Below are 15,052 nucleotides of genomic sequence, written 5' to 3'. Positions count from 1 at the left end.
CCGCTTGCTTTTATTTTTAAATGAATATGCTTGCCTGCTCAGAGTAATGGACTATCCCTGCGACTCAAGCGGATTGGGCGGGCTGACTGGATTGCGAGGGCCCGCCACCCAACCCTCAACCCTATTAGTATTGATTGGTGAGGATTAGATGGGTGCACGTGTGACTAATGCGTGTTGGCTACATAGTGATTTTTAATGTAATTTTTGTTCTTTCTTCAGGTGAATATTTGTTTAATTTGGATAGGTTCATCTAATTCATATTATATGTCGTTAAATGCTGGAAAAAACATGGATTATGGTTGTTCTTTGATCATGTTGAAGGTGAAGATCAATGGTTGGCATGAGGGTTGGGTAGTGGAGGGTGAAAATTAAATTTTTATGCGACAGAAAAATGCACTTAGTTTACAGCTGAAACATTTATCGGTAACTTTGACATTATCCTATTATAGAAAACGATAGATGATGCTTAAATGAAATATTATGTTTGGTTTTAGTGCTTTGGTTGGCATTCCATAGTATTAGATTTCTCATTTGTTTTCAGATACGAGATAAGATGAGTTGAGATTAAAATTGAATAAAATATTGTTAGAATATATTTTTTTAACATTATTATTATTTTGAGATTTGAAAAAGTTAAATTATTTATTATATTTTGTGTGAAAATTTAGAAAAGTTATAATGATAAGATGAGATGAAACATTTTTCCTATCCAAATGGGGCCTTAATCTTTGAGACCTGTTTTGTCTTTTCTTTTGCATTTCAATATTGATAAATGTTACAACCATAAAAGGATATTACAAAGTAAGATTTATGAACTGACGTTATTTCTTGTCATACCTTATATCTATTTTATAAAAAAATAATTTTATAATTTGATATACCACATCAAGACACTTCGATTTATGAATTTACTTTTATGATTAAAACATTTATCTATTATATTTTATATCATTCAATTCATATATCTATTTTTTGTTGAGTAATTCATACGTCTATTTCTTTTTTATTCTAGATTTTAAAATTTCGAAACTTGCTCTAAATATTTTGATCACAAAACGAGGTAAACGCTAACTTCTTGAATAATTATACTTATAAGTCGTGGAGAATACAATCTTTATACTATTGACAGGACAAAATTTAGTTTATAAGAGATTTAATTTATAAATTTTTCTTACAAATTAAATTTTTCCGTATTAATAACAACTAACATAATTTTTCTAACTTCCTAAACTGACTTGCCATTTGTCAAGAAAAGTATCAAAAATAGCATTATGATTTTTTGAATTCTATTATATATAATCATTTTTGTATATTTCTTACGTATTTTATTAATGTGATTGATCAAAACAGTTATTTTATATTAAAAAATATACAATCAATTACATTAATAGAGTGCATAAAGAAATAGAAAATGATTTACACATAATATTTTTCACAACACTTTATATAATTATATTTTAAATTAAGAATATTTTTATAAAACATCTTATAAAAGTAACATTATTTTACAAAAAATGCTCTCATTTTATAACATTATTATATAATATATTCTGTAATGTGTTGTATGTATATTATTATTTAAAAAAAATATATAAAAATAACTGTACATAAAATTTTTATTATTTTTTTACCTGCCTAAATTCAAAACAATACATTATTGAATATGGGATATTGTCCACGCTGCGAGTGTCAGTCCAATTACTGCCTTAGAAAAAAAAAATCCAATTATTGCAAGCAATAAGTGGGGCAAACATAACAACGAGGAATAAAAGAATTAGAAAATAATTTCTCACCCATGGAGGCGGCTTCACTAATAAAAATCCAGAGTTTCATACAAGAACGAAAAGTCAATCGAAGGGTATGGTTCTCTTGTGGGGTTTTTAACGAATAAAAATTCATGCTTCAGATACCTACCTCAACAATAGATGTACAACGACTCGTGAAAACATATTTTTAATTAAGTTGAAATAACTTGCTAACTACCAACCCATTCTCTTTCGTAATAGACACAAATCGGGAGCCAATTTTGCTTAGCTTTCTTTTGCTAAATTTTGAAGGGGATCCCTTTGTTGGTCATGCAAAAACCGTTCCCATTTGCGGAAAAATTTCATCTTTTTATCCCTTCTTTCTTTATATCTGATCTGAAGGAAGAAGCGCGAACTCAGAAAGGAAACGAGCTTCCAGTGCTCAGTCTTGTTCTTCGTAGGCAAGTTTTGATATGTTATGTCGTTATTTATATGCCTTTTGTTGATTGTTTTGATGTAATGATTGTTCTAATCTCGTGGGTATCTGTGCTAATGTGAATTAAGTGTTGATTTTGTGTGATCTGGAGAAATTTTGGCTCAATGATTGATGGGTGTATGCAATTTATGTAAGTTGGGTTTTATTTATGAATGATATTGGGTGGGTTATGAATTGATATGATATTTGTTCTGGTTTTATGTGGTATCTGCAGCCACCATGTTATGGGAATTTCATGGTTTTGGATGGTTTCTCGATAGGAAGTTTATTATAAACGTGACTTAAGAGATTAAGGGCAAAGGCCTTGGGATAGTTTTTTACTCATTTTTCTTATAGCATTTATAATTGTTTTGGGTTTAGATTGACTGGCTGGCAAATAGACATTGACAGGAATTAGCTTGACTCCTTAAACAGTACTATAAATAATCAGCACTTAGCATCCCTTGTAATTGTACAGGCGCCCATGGGAATAACATCTTGTGGTTCAGACATTTGTTAATTTAATCTCACTGAAGCCTGTGTAGGGGTGGTTTAGTCGGGACTTTCTCTCGGACCCCTGGTGCCAATATAAAAAAAATTTATTCTCACTGAAGAAGGAGTCATTTTCATTGTTACTGTACCCGCAATTAAAACTAGGTCGACCCTTCGAGAACTAGATCTGGGTATCATTATATTGGTCCTATTAATGATTCGGACTCAATAAAGCAACAACTAGTGTCATACAAAAGTGGTGTGGATCCCTATGTCTTTATGTATCTGGTGTTCTCTGGACTGAGAGCATATATGGAAATCTTTGATCCCTTTAATTACTTACAGTACAGTCAAAGGCTTTCAGATTCAGTTTTTATGCATTGCCCCTATATGCAGGAATATAGGCTTTGAAAGTTGAAAGAATTGCTAAACAAAATCATAGAAGACAACAACATATGCCTTATTGTAAGTTATATACTAGATTGAAATGAGACAGTCATGAGCATAAAGCTTGTTCTAGTGCCTTAGCCCTTGAGGGTTAGGCTTTATTGCCGTCCATATCATGGTTAATCAATCTATTATAACTTAAATAGCATTCTGTAAGTACTATCCCACTCTTCTCAATTGCAACTTGGGTTGTAATTGTGAATAGTTTTCTTGTTTTTCTCTGCGTTGATTGGAGCATGCTGATGCTTGTGTTGTGCCTCTCTATGACACAATCCTAAGAAACTTTAAAAAATAGATAAATAAAATTTACTTCCTTAATGTATGCACAACAAAAGAAAGGGAAAAAAAAGGTACGCCTCATTTTTTGGTATTCACCCTGTTGTCTCATGGGAATAATTGACTTTAGTTATTCTACCAAAATACACTTAACCTTTTAGCACAGGAAATTTATAATTTTTCATGTGAGAATTCAGCATGTTTCTGTTACGTACCTGGGTTATGGAAGTGACTCACCATTTTATTGCATAAAATATCGTATGAAAAAAAAGAAGCTTTCTATTCTTATTATTGTTTTTCATTTAATAGAAATGGACCTTTCAATTATGATATTGTTTTAATGCCATACTACTAAAACATGCCAGTGGTTTGGTGAAGCATCTTTTCAGTTAAAAATTGCATCTTTTCAGTTGTTTTCATCTGTTTTCTTGGCAACATAGTTGAAAATGAATGACTGCATAATGACAGTTTTTGGATACTACTAAATATGAAATGTTCCTTCAAACTTGCAAAGCAGGCTCTTTTAGGGCTGCAGCAGAGCAGAGGACATCATCCTTCAAAACACATCTTCCCGTGCAATGGATAAAAGTACTCAACTTCTCTTAATCATGTGTGTTTTCTTACTGTTGCATGCCATTGTGCAGATTAATATTAGTTGCCTGGAAAGAGATTAGTGGTGATATATGGCCCCTTCTTGTTTCTTGTTTTCCTTGTTTTTTAACCCCTGTATAGACCATGGTTTTGCTCATATAAGCTAGAATGAGGGTGTATGTGATGTGCAGGATTATAAGAATTAAATTAGATAAATGTGAGGATAAAGCCATATCATGGTACTAGATGTGATATGCTTAAGTTAATTATCAAAAGAAAAAAGAAAAAGGATGTAATACACTCAAGCAATGTGTGTAGAGCCTCAAACAGCTTGACATTATGCCAGTGTCTCACAAAACATGTTCGAAGGCCTGCACTTATTACCTGAAAATCTACCTTGTTTGTATCTTAGGGTTGCTACATGAATCTTCTGTTGCCTTAAAAGGCCGAAGTCATGCAGGCACGTGGCTAATAAGCAAATAGGTAAATATGACAGTTAATACCTCCTAATTATAAATTGGCACTTCTTGTTGTCGCAGAGGCCACTAGAAATGGCATTGAGTTGGTGAGATCAGCTTCCGATAAGCATATTGATCTTTTGAGGTCATCTGCTCGATATTTTTCAGCAGTTAAAGGTATTCATCCTACTTGGACTAAATGCATACTCCATAAAAAGCTTGAACTCTTTGGGTTGACGTCAATGTAGCTCTGCATACAAGTGAATAACATCTATGCTCATGTTCATTGTGTTTTTTTCTTTGGGCTAATTTGACCATGTTCCATTATATATCTTATTATTTCTGTTTTCTGGCACCACTGCTCGGCTGGTATTATTCAATCTCGTGATACCAACATGGGCGGCTAATGGCTATTAGTCAAGGACACCAGTTTTCTCTGGATTTGTTTCCAAGTGGAACGTAATTTCTTCATTTCTCGTTACGTAATTTAATGGGGCATACCTTTCATTTGCATTATTTCATATCTTTTTCTCCTGTTATCCCACTTTAAACTTTGAGCCTAATCCAACAAATATGAGATGTCTCAATTTTCTATACAACAAAATCTTGAAGTGATTGTCCAGACTAGTGAGGTTTTATGATTATGGTAGGGCACTTATCAGATGCCGTCGGCCGTGAACGGAGCAAGTATACCCTCATCAGAGATCCAGAAGATACCCAACTAGGGATTTATGACAAGCCCCTTCCATGCTTTGGCTGCGGAATAGGATGGTTTTCGTAAGTATATTTTGTTCCTTCTCCCTCCCCCTACAGCCCTCCCTTTGCATCCGCTGATGGTTTTTATGTTTTTGTTACAGATTTCTGTTAGGTTTTCTGTTCCCACTTCTTTGGTACTATGCGACATTTCTCTATTTTGGAAATTACTACCGCAGGGATCCTAGGGAGCGAGCAGGACTGGCAGCCTCAGCAATTGCGGTAAAAGCTCTCTCTCTCTCTCTCAATCTCTCATCCAATCTGTGTTGGATTGAGGAGTTAAAATTTGTAGTATTCCCCACTTTCATTTTCGTTTTGTGCAGCTTCAATCTTAAGGTAGCAAAATTGTTGTTGTCATTGCAGGCACTGGCTTGTACTGTAGTGTTGCTGGTCCTATCTGCTATTCGTTTCTTTCAGCCACTCTCACTCTGATCCCTGGATGCTTCTAAATTACTATGTGAGCATCAGAAAATTGAAGTAAAATTGCGAGGACATGTAGATAACACGGCAGAAGAGCAGAAAATATATAGTTCCAAGACTATTTTCCATAAATTGGAGATTAGATGATAAAATACAAAATCCCCTGTTACAAATACCCTGCATCTGTATGGAAACAGATATGGAGAAAATTTATATCATTGTTGATTTGAAGCTCGGCTGATGTGCAAGGAAACCCAATGGGTCGTAGAGGAAATACCTTTACGCGAAAACCTTATCAATGGCCCAACCATGCAGCAGTCATACGCACTCCTTAAATAAAGCAATCCAACGTCCAGAACAATATGTCATAACCAGGCTCATTCTTGTAGAAAAGCAAGTTGATAATACTGAGACCAGGGGATCAGTAAGGTTTAGAAAAGATATTTGCCAGTTTGGTACCTATTATAGATTGGATGCTCTGTTTGGATAGTTTATGAATTAGCCTTTTGTTGCTATATTGGAAGGAGATTGTGATGGCCCTCTTTACTAATCCCAGGTGGTTGCGATGCTTGTATCAAAGAGTTACCATACAGAGACCACACAGAAAGTAATACATATATAAAAGTGGTCTCTCTAAAATCCCAAGAGATCTCCATTTTTGGAGCAGCTGCTTCTCTCTCCTCCCTCCTCTAACTATCTCCATTTTGATAGTTTGACCTAGAAAAAAAGAAAGTTTGATTTTGAATCACTAAAAGGAAGATCTTTAAATGCTCTTCAGTTTTCTGGCCATTTTGATTTTGAACGGTGATAATATTGTCTGGAAGTACCCAGAGCGATGCTTCGGCATGAACATGGGATTGGTCAGGAGGTATTAGAAATCTCCCATCTTTCGTTGGTCCCAAATAGGAACGCTTCTATCTGTATGCTTTGCATGTCTCTCTATGTTAAAAATTAATTATTTTTGTTAATTACATGCACAAAATTCTAGCTAATTGGTCAATGATTCTTATTGTTGTTCAATAATATAACTGATGAGATGAAAATAGAGTCAAATTTATAGACAAAATTGGCCTGATTAATGTTTCTTCTTGGCTTGTTTCGATAGATTCCAAATCATCATTTGTACATTTCAATGAGAAAATATCCATTTACAAATCTATTTGTTAAAGTATTCAACACGCACTTAACAACTGTTTACATAAAAAGGAATAATCCAATCAAAGGCAACTTCCTGGTTGGAGCAGCAATCAATAAAAATCCATCATCAATTATGATGTAAGCCGGAATGGGCAGAACTTTGGCTTCCCTCTGCGTCCGTACTTTAGTAGATGTCAACAACCATCAATTTTGATTGATCTGAGTGTATATATATATAAATTAGAAAAACAAACAGAGGCTACCAATTAATTAATTGTCAACAACCAGAATGCTTCCTGAATCATGTACGTACGTACTAATGCCGCATCAAAAGTTAAACAACCAACAAGTCTATGACAATAAAAGAGGTCCTTGCTTGCACTGGCCGAAACAAGTAATCCTCAATCGACTTTATTTAAAATATTCTTTAAAATTATCTCTACATATAATTAATTGAAAAGACTAAATGAAAATAATTTTCAAATATGAATCTTACCGGTTTCTAACTTGTAGCTTTCATCATCTTCTATTACATCTTAGAAGTCATAATTAATGGAGGGAGCCATCAACCAGTTTTGTGTGCAAATTAGTGATTCAACTGTTGTCAGGGCCAATGAGCTACAAAATGAATCTAAGACACGACCTCCAACGCTAAATGTCGACTCAGAAGCAACAGTAGATATGAGAATAGCTAACACATCTCGAGCTATATTAGCAAGGATCAGATATCTAATTGAGTTCACCTTCCACCATAGTAGAATATCAAAGTCGGATGTCGATCCTTCAACACTTTCCATGAGATATTTATCCAATTCTGATTTAGACTCTACCACACCTTTTGTTGCTTGATAGTGTTGATACATACTTAATATATCATCCACATTATCATAAGTGTTATTTTGGGTCTTACTAACACTTGACTGGCCCTACTTGAACCTACGCTGGATTTTGAATATTACTTATACATCCACTCAATCATCCTCCTTAACCAATCAAAAGCTCAGATGCTCGCTCATGGCCAAAAATATTTCTAAAACAAAACTCCAAAACTTCCAACTTGAAGCACGGGTAAAACATAGATGTAATAAACAACATTTTGCTCAATTTCTCAAAATCCCCCTAATACTTGTTATATTTCAATAACATCCTCTCCGACATGGTTTTCAGCATATTACTCTCACTCATAGAAAATTTGTTCAAATAATTATAGGTTATAAATATTTCTCTAATGAACAAATTTGAAGTTGTATAAATTGAGACTGAAACCCGCAAAGTCATATCATAAAAAAGCTTCAAAACTTGTACAAAAACCTTGATAGTTTCCCAATCATGTAAAGTTGGTATTCCTTGTCCAACTTCACGTAAATATGGGCCAACTCATTATCTTCATCTTGCATCACTTCAAACGCTGCATAATATTTGAGTTCTACCGCTCTCCAACTTGAGAGTTAGGAGGAGGATAATGATGAGAGTTAAGGAAAATTTCCTTACCCATAAAGTTTACATATAAGTAGAGATTTTTTAATAGATTCTAGCAGGAATTTCGAGAATGAAATTTTTTTAAAGAGGATGTGACGACTAAAAAAATATTAGAAAAATATAAGGATAAATAAAAATAAATAATAATAGTAATAAGTAAAAGAGAAAGAAAAGTACCAAGTAAACCTTTTTCAAATCGTAAGAAAAATCGCATAAGTCAAGAACTTTCAGAAACTTTTAGATTCACTTAGAAATCAAATTAGACAAAAATTTTAAAATTTTGAAAGAATTTCTATAGAAAAATTTCTTTTATTTAGACATTAGATATGCCATGAAAACTTAGGAGAAGTTCATGGATTAAAAAGTAGTTAGATTCCTGGTTTGTTAGCGTAGTCGAATTATGATCCATTAAGGAAACGCAATGTCTTTTGAATTTTTTGAGGCACTTAGGATCATAATTAGATGAGATGGATTGCACTGTTGGTTTTGTATGAATTTTTAGAATTTTATAGTGCAATAAAAAGTTTTGTCAATTTTTGGTGACAAATGGGCCCATCGGAGATCACCACATGGCCTCTAGTGCGCCACGTCTTGACACATGACACCATCACCACCCTCTATTTGGACCTCATTTACACATGTCAAGCTTAGTATACATGTGTAAGAAGGAAGAGTGTGAAACAAGTTAAACACATGTTGCTCTTACAAACTCATACCTCGCTTACACACACCATGCCCTTCCGCTTACACCCTTCTACCACCCAGGATCAGCCCCCATTGGATTTGAACTTGAAACCCCAAAACCGAGGACCTCCACCCCAATCGGTTTGCTAATTTTCATACCCACTTGACTTTATCCTCTTTCCAAGCAACTAAGACACCTTCATTGTACCACCTACCTAGCTCCATGCCCTGCCCTAGGACAAGCTTTTCAGCCCCTCAAACCCACCCCCACAAAAACCATTCTTCATTCCCTACAATCGGCCAAGTCCTAACCCCCACATCTCTTGTTCACTTCAACAAGCAATCTTCCCATCACCCCATGCCTTGCTCCACCAAACCCAATAGCCCTCTCCCTTGTTTCCCTTTTTGTTTCTCATGCCCACTTTAGTCCCCCTCACTTGTACACAAGTTCACACAACACACTTAGCACCTTCGAAAGCAAATCGAGAGAGTGAGAGAGAAGTAAGGAAAAGCTAGGAAATTCTCTCGGTGATTAGCTCAATAAGCCCCTTTTTCTCTACCTCTTTTCTTCTATTTTGTGTTACTCTAAGTTATAGACTTGATAGCTTGGGTGTTTGAATGACTTTCTTTGAGTTAAAGGGTTGAATCTTGGTAATGATGGGGTATGATGATTTTGGCTAGCAAGTGTTGTTTGTGTTGGAGTTTTGCCTTGAAATGCCAATTCGCACTAGTATTTCGGCTTCTCTAACCCTAAATAGCTTCATGCAACTTTTGGTTTGATGACTAGACCTTCAAAATCCTTTTTTATAAGAGTTAGATCAATGTGTTAAACCTTGTTTTGAACCATGAAACTAGGGTTTGAGTTAAGTCTTTGATAAATACTCATAGATTCATGATTTTGGTGTAAGCTTTGAATCTTGGTTATTATATGATTAAAATGGTGCTAAGAACTAGCTAGGACTTGAATATGATGATTTTGGGTGCGTGATTTCAAGAAAATTTGCATGCTACATGTTTCAGTTTTAGGATTTTGTGTGTAATTCGAATTCTATCTCTTTGATATCATGGATTTATTTCTTGGGACTGTGTAATACTGTTAAGAAATGAGTATTTAGCATGTTAGAAGTTAGGATGTGTGGTTCATTGAAGTTCTTAATGTTCATTTGCAAGAGAAAAGCTAAGAGTAAGGATACCATGCTCGGGTTTCGGGTTAATGTTGTGTTTGTTTTTATTTGTTCATATGACGAAAATATGATCATAAAGGATCTGAATCTAGTGACTTAACATGGTACTAAGCTCGGGTTCAAAAGGTGATTAAGTGCCAAATTCGGATTAAGGGTGTGTTTGGCAAGTGAGAGTACTTGAGGTACTCTCACTACTATTCTTTACTTTATTATTACTTTTTACCTACTTTTCTACTATTCATTACTTTTCACCTACTTTTTAATATTTTATTATTATTTTATTATTACTTTTTTAATACTATTTACAAACATTCTCAATACTTTTCAGGTATTCTCACTATCCAAACCAAGCCTAAATCTTTAATGGTATGCAAGTAGGACCAAAAATCACAATGAGTGAAATTTAGGGTTCGAGGGGTCTTGGCCTTGATGGGTTTCTCATAATAGATGCCTGATTCTCAAATTTCTAAACTAAAAATGGATTTAGAATAGAAAATACAGGAGGTTTGTAAAGTTTGGTGAAAATTGGGACCCAATTGCAATTATTGAAAGTATAGGGGCTTATTTGCAAATTCCAAAGAGTTAAGGGGTAATTTTATAAATAATGCTCTAGGAATATTAGATTCTTATTTTTATTAGTTAATGGGATTTCTTAACCTTATTATATCTTTCATTTCAGGCTACTCAATGTTTAAACGCAAGAATTTCTGTAAGTTAGCGTCTAACTTACTCTCGGTGTATGATAATATGCTAGATAGTAAATTCCATGCAAGTAGTGCATCATGTTTTATCTAAATTTTTGTTATATTTGCAATAATTATGTTATGCCATGATATCATTTGTCACAAACATGAAATTTCAAAATTATGGGGGTAAAAAGTGAATTTTCAGATAATTTAACAATACACTAATGAAAATGACTGCACAAAAAGCAAGGACCTAAAAGGAAACTAAGAATTCTAAGAACATATTGTAAGTAGGAATCTATAAATTAAAATTTTCAGTTATGTTTATAGAATTGAATTGCTTTGTAGAATTTATAGTTTTATTTGAAATATGATTTGGGAGATTTTAATATTTACTATATACATGAGAAAAGTACTTGATTGACTGTGAGTTGTGGAACTGAGATTTTTTCAGGACCCTACGTACTAGAGGCGTATAATCCCAGTGGAATTCCTTTGACCACTTTTAAGTGAATAAAAATCGAGTGGTATCTCTTGAATTGATGATAAACAATCAACAGCCTCAAGCAGGGTGAGCAAATCTCAGGCTGAGACTTACACTTATGGTTGGGGAATGGCCATAATTTAATCTAGGACAAGGTGAGAGTATCACGACCGAGAACCAAATTAAATAATGAGTTGTCATCCTCAAATGATAGATACACCAGAACACTTGGACAATGTGAGGGGTCGTGGTTTATGTATAAAGCAAAGTATGAAAGAAAAAGAAAATGATAGAAAGAATTTATAGTTTATGAAATGAATGCTCATTGATAAAGTTTATTTGTTTTTCTTGCTTGGTTTGGTTCGTTTGTATTTGGGAGGTTTTTAGTTCTTTATTTGTAAACTCCCAGATGTTTGGTTCGTAATCACGGTATTTTTTTCGCCATAAGTGAGGGCATTCTAATAGATTTGGGACGGGGCCACTAGACATGTGGCTACCGGCACTTTGCTTAAAAAAAAAAGGTTTATGAAATTATATTCTATGGACAAAATATATAATAAAGTGCAGAATTGGAATTAATTGTAAATTGGTGGTCGGTTATGTTTATTGCTTTTATGATTAATTATTAAATAAATTAAGATTCTTAATATAAATGTTTATTTTTTATTTATGCATTAAATTGGGAAGTACAAAAACCCATAAAAATCACATGTCTAATCGATGGATCTCGAACAATGAAATGTACTGCTTTGTTTGGAACATAAAATCATTCTAACTCATTTTAACTTATCATTATAATTTTTTCAAATCTCAACATAAAATATAATAAACAATTCAACTTTTTTAAATTTTAAAATAATAATAATATTAAAAAATAATATTCTAATAATATTTTATTATCTCAACTCAACTCAACTCAGTTTAATATCTAAATGCAACCTAAATCTCAATTTCAAAATTTACCGATAGCGAAACTGCAGATTTTATGGCAGGGACACTAAACCCCATTCTATAAGAAGAGGTTATTCAAATGAAAATATCAATTTATCATCCAATGAAAAAGTTTCTTAAGATCTGCCTTACCACACGATCTAACCAATCGGTAGAAATAAATATGAAGATAATAGATATCACTACAAGAATATATAGTCCCACCAACAATTAATATACAAGTAATTATCAAAACTATATTTGGGTGCTTGTGGCTTCTATTATGAAGAAAAGCACAAACACATAAAAGCTATATAAGCCAAACTTATAAAATGAAATATCAAACCGCAAGTTGTAAAAAATAAAGGAATCTTATGTTGGATTTGGACAATCCGAAAATTTCAAGATCTCATATCAAACTGTTTTAGAAATTCGGTAGAGAAAGCGTGCAGGTAGCCATTAGAGAGAATAGCACAACGATTTAGGCCTCAGTTGTTTTTACAACTCATTTCATCTTATCTAATTATTATAATTTTTTTAAATTTTCATACAAAATAAAATAAACAATTCAACTTTTTTAAATCTCAAAATAAAAATAATATTTAAAAAATATATTCTAATAATATTTTATTTAACTTTTAACTTTAATCTCAACTCATCTTATCTACAAAAACAAACGAGTTCCTCTTCCAAGTAATACTCATTGTCTGTAAAAAATTCACAACGACAAAATGCGTAGAGTTAAGAGTGAATTTGGAATGAGGATCCTAACACACACACACACACACACACACATATATATATATATATATATATATTACCCGAATACCAATTTTCTCATCATAAAATAATAGAATTTCATAGGTACTTAACATGTCTCTACACATGAATTGGGCACGTATCACTTTAATAATCATAATCTGACCAAATCATGGACTTCTAGATATATGTCAATAGCCCAATTATATCACTTTATTCATCACACTTAATAGGTTTTACAAAAAATACTCAAACCTTATATTTGGCAATTATAAAATGTATGATTTATGATCTATGTAGATCCACTAATTAAAATACTTCTAACAACCTCCCACTTAGACCATATAGGTTACTAAAAAATCAAACATTGTAAACTTTAAAAACTGTAATTGCCAAGCTCTATGGATCTCATCTCAAACCAATATGTTTTATAGAATAATATCAACATAGGATCATGGTAATCGTTGTCGCATTTATTGTGACAGGACCTATCTACGGTCACAGACACGAATATCTTCGATAACATAGATCAAATGCAGATGTGTAGCATGGAAATCTCATGTAATGTGATCCTTTATCATGCCAATTTCCATATGGTACAACTTTATGACTCAAACATGCGTCCCTGCATTACTCTTTCAAGCCTTATATATCACTACAACTCAAGACACGTAATACATCGCCAGAAATTCAATAGATGAATTTTTTTAAACCTTATCAAAGTTGTGAAATTTCAAAAATATTTCACAAATATAGCGATCACTTAGGTTTTAGCCTGTCAGAATTAGGGGTGTAACGAGTCCGGTTTGGTTTGGTTTTGAACATATTTTAGAACTGAACCGGTATATACCGGTTTTGAAATTTAAAGAACCAATACAGCACAGGTTATACTCCTAAACTGGTACTTCCAGTTTGACCGGTTTGGTCCGATTTTTCTGGTATATTATATAGTATATATAATATAGTATATTATAGTTTATAATAATATAGTGATAATATATTGTAGTATTTTATAATATATATTATAATTGTATTATAGACCATAATGATATAGAATTTAAAATTTTAATATTATATTAATTAGTAATTTATCATATAATATAAAATTATTTTATATATAATTATATATTATATATATTATATTATACAAAAAATATTTATACAATATAAAAAATTAAAATATATATGAACTGATCCGATCTGGTGTTAAGAAAAGGAAAACTAGAACAAGACTTATTTTGATCGGTTTTGAGAAAAATGAAACCGGTATTAGATCGAACCACACTCGGTACCAGACCAAACCCACCGGTTCAGTTTAGTCTGGTCTGGTTTATCGGGTCGAACCAAACTTTGTACCGGACCCCCTAGTCAGAATAGTTAGTTTCCTACTCGTTATGGCTATTAAAGTGTCATTTTAATTGTTTGAGATACTTAGGAGTATGAGTTTGAGAAACGAATTGCACCATTAGTCTTATATGATTATTTAGGATTTTAAGGTGCAATAATACGTTTTTCATTTTTCTGATGAAAAGCGCTTGAAAATGCCTTTTCATTTATTTGGGGGCACCTAGAGTCAAATTTTGCATAACAAATTGTACCACTAGACTCATATTACTTAGAATTTTACGGTGTAATGTTTATTTTTGCAATTTTTACGGTGATAGTATCACCCAGGATAACGCCATGTGGTACCCAGTTCATATGATTGTCAAATCACTGTGTGAATTTGTCCAAAATAGTCTTAGAGAGTCTTTATTGCACACTTGGCAAGATATTAGTCACACTTGGTAAATAGTATAAGACACTTGGCACAAGAATGAACCATGAGATAGAAATGTGAAAGAATGAAAGAGAAAATCAAGTCATGTGATCATGCCCACTAAGCTAAACACTATGACATCCAACCAAACACTTTGTGACCAACCAAAAGAGGGTGTCAATCCTAGTGAAACTCCAAATAATTGAGATCCAGTTGAAACTCCAAAACTATGGTGGGAGCCAAAATCCTAAATAGTTTCCCCAAACCCTAAATGGCTGGTTTTAGCTTAAGTA

The 15,052-nt window shown here is 33.1% G+C and overlaps 1 protein-coding gene across 4 annotated transcripts; it reads left to right on the top strand.

Moving 5' to 3' along the window:
- The first annotated feature begins 1,808 nt into the window (after positions 1-1,808).
- LOC121252780 (60S ribosomal protein L18a-like protein) lies at positions 1,809-5,891 on the top strand. Of its 4 annotated transcripts, none has more exons than XM_041152582.1 (6): positions 1,809-2,206; positions 3,953-4,023; positions 4,566-4,661; positions 5,147-5,261; positions 5,342-5,459; positions 5,601-5,891. In XM_041152582.1, the coding sequence occupies exons 2-6, from the start codon at positions 4,014-4,016 to the stop codon at positions 5,667-5,669; spliced, it is 408 nt and encodes a 135-aa protein (XP_041008516.1). In that variant the 5' UTR covers positions 1,809-2,206; positions 3,953-4,013; the 3' UTR covers positions 5,670-5,891. The 4 variants fall into 4 exon arrangements, with proteins under 4 accessions (XP_041008516.1, XP_041008515.1, XP_041008518.1 ...); XM_041152581.1 differs by having other exon boundaries at positions 1,814-2,206; positions 5,135-5,261; XM_041152584.1 differs by lacking the exons at positions 1,809-2,206; positions 3,953-4,023 and having other exon boundaries at positions 5,108-5,261.
- The last annotated feature ends 9,161 nt before the right edge of the window (positions 5,892-15,052 follow it).

The sequence above is a fragment of the Juglans microcarpa x Juglans regia genome, chromosome 2S, assembly GCF_004785595.1.
Source record: "Juglans microcarpa x Juglans regia isolate MS1-56 chromosome 2S, Jm3101_v1.0, whole genome shotgun sequence".
Classification (NCBI taxonomy): domain Eukaryota; kingdom Viridiplantae; phylum Streptophyta; class Magnoliopsida; order Fagales; family Juglandaceae; genus Juglans; species Juglans microcarpa x Juglans regia.
The sequence above is the reverse complement of the archived record's forward strand: the minus strand, read 5'-3'. Positions and strand labels throughout refer to the sequence as shown.

Coding starts and splice junctions, on each gene's coding strand:
- LOC121252780 (XM_041152581.1), top strand. Junction 4,662..5,134: donor ATATTTTTCAGCAGTTAAAG/GTATTCATCCTA, acceptor TGATTATGGTAG/GGCACTTATCAGATGCCGTC. Junction 5,460..5,600: donor TGGCAGCCTCAGCAATTGCG/GTAAAAGCTCTC, acceptor TTGTCATTGCAG/GCACTGGCTTGTACTGTAGT.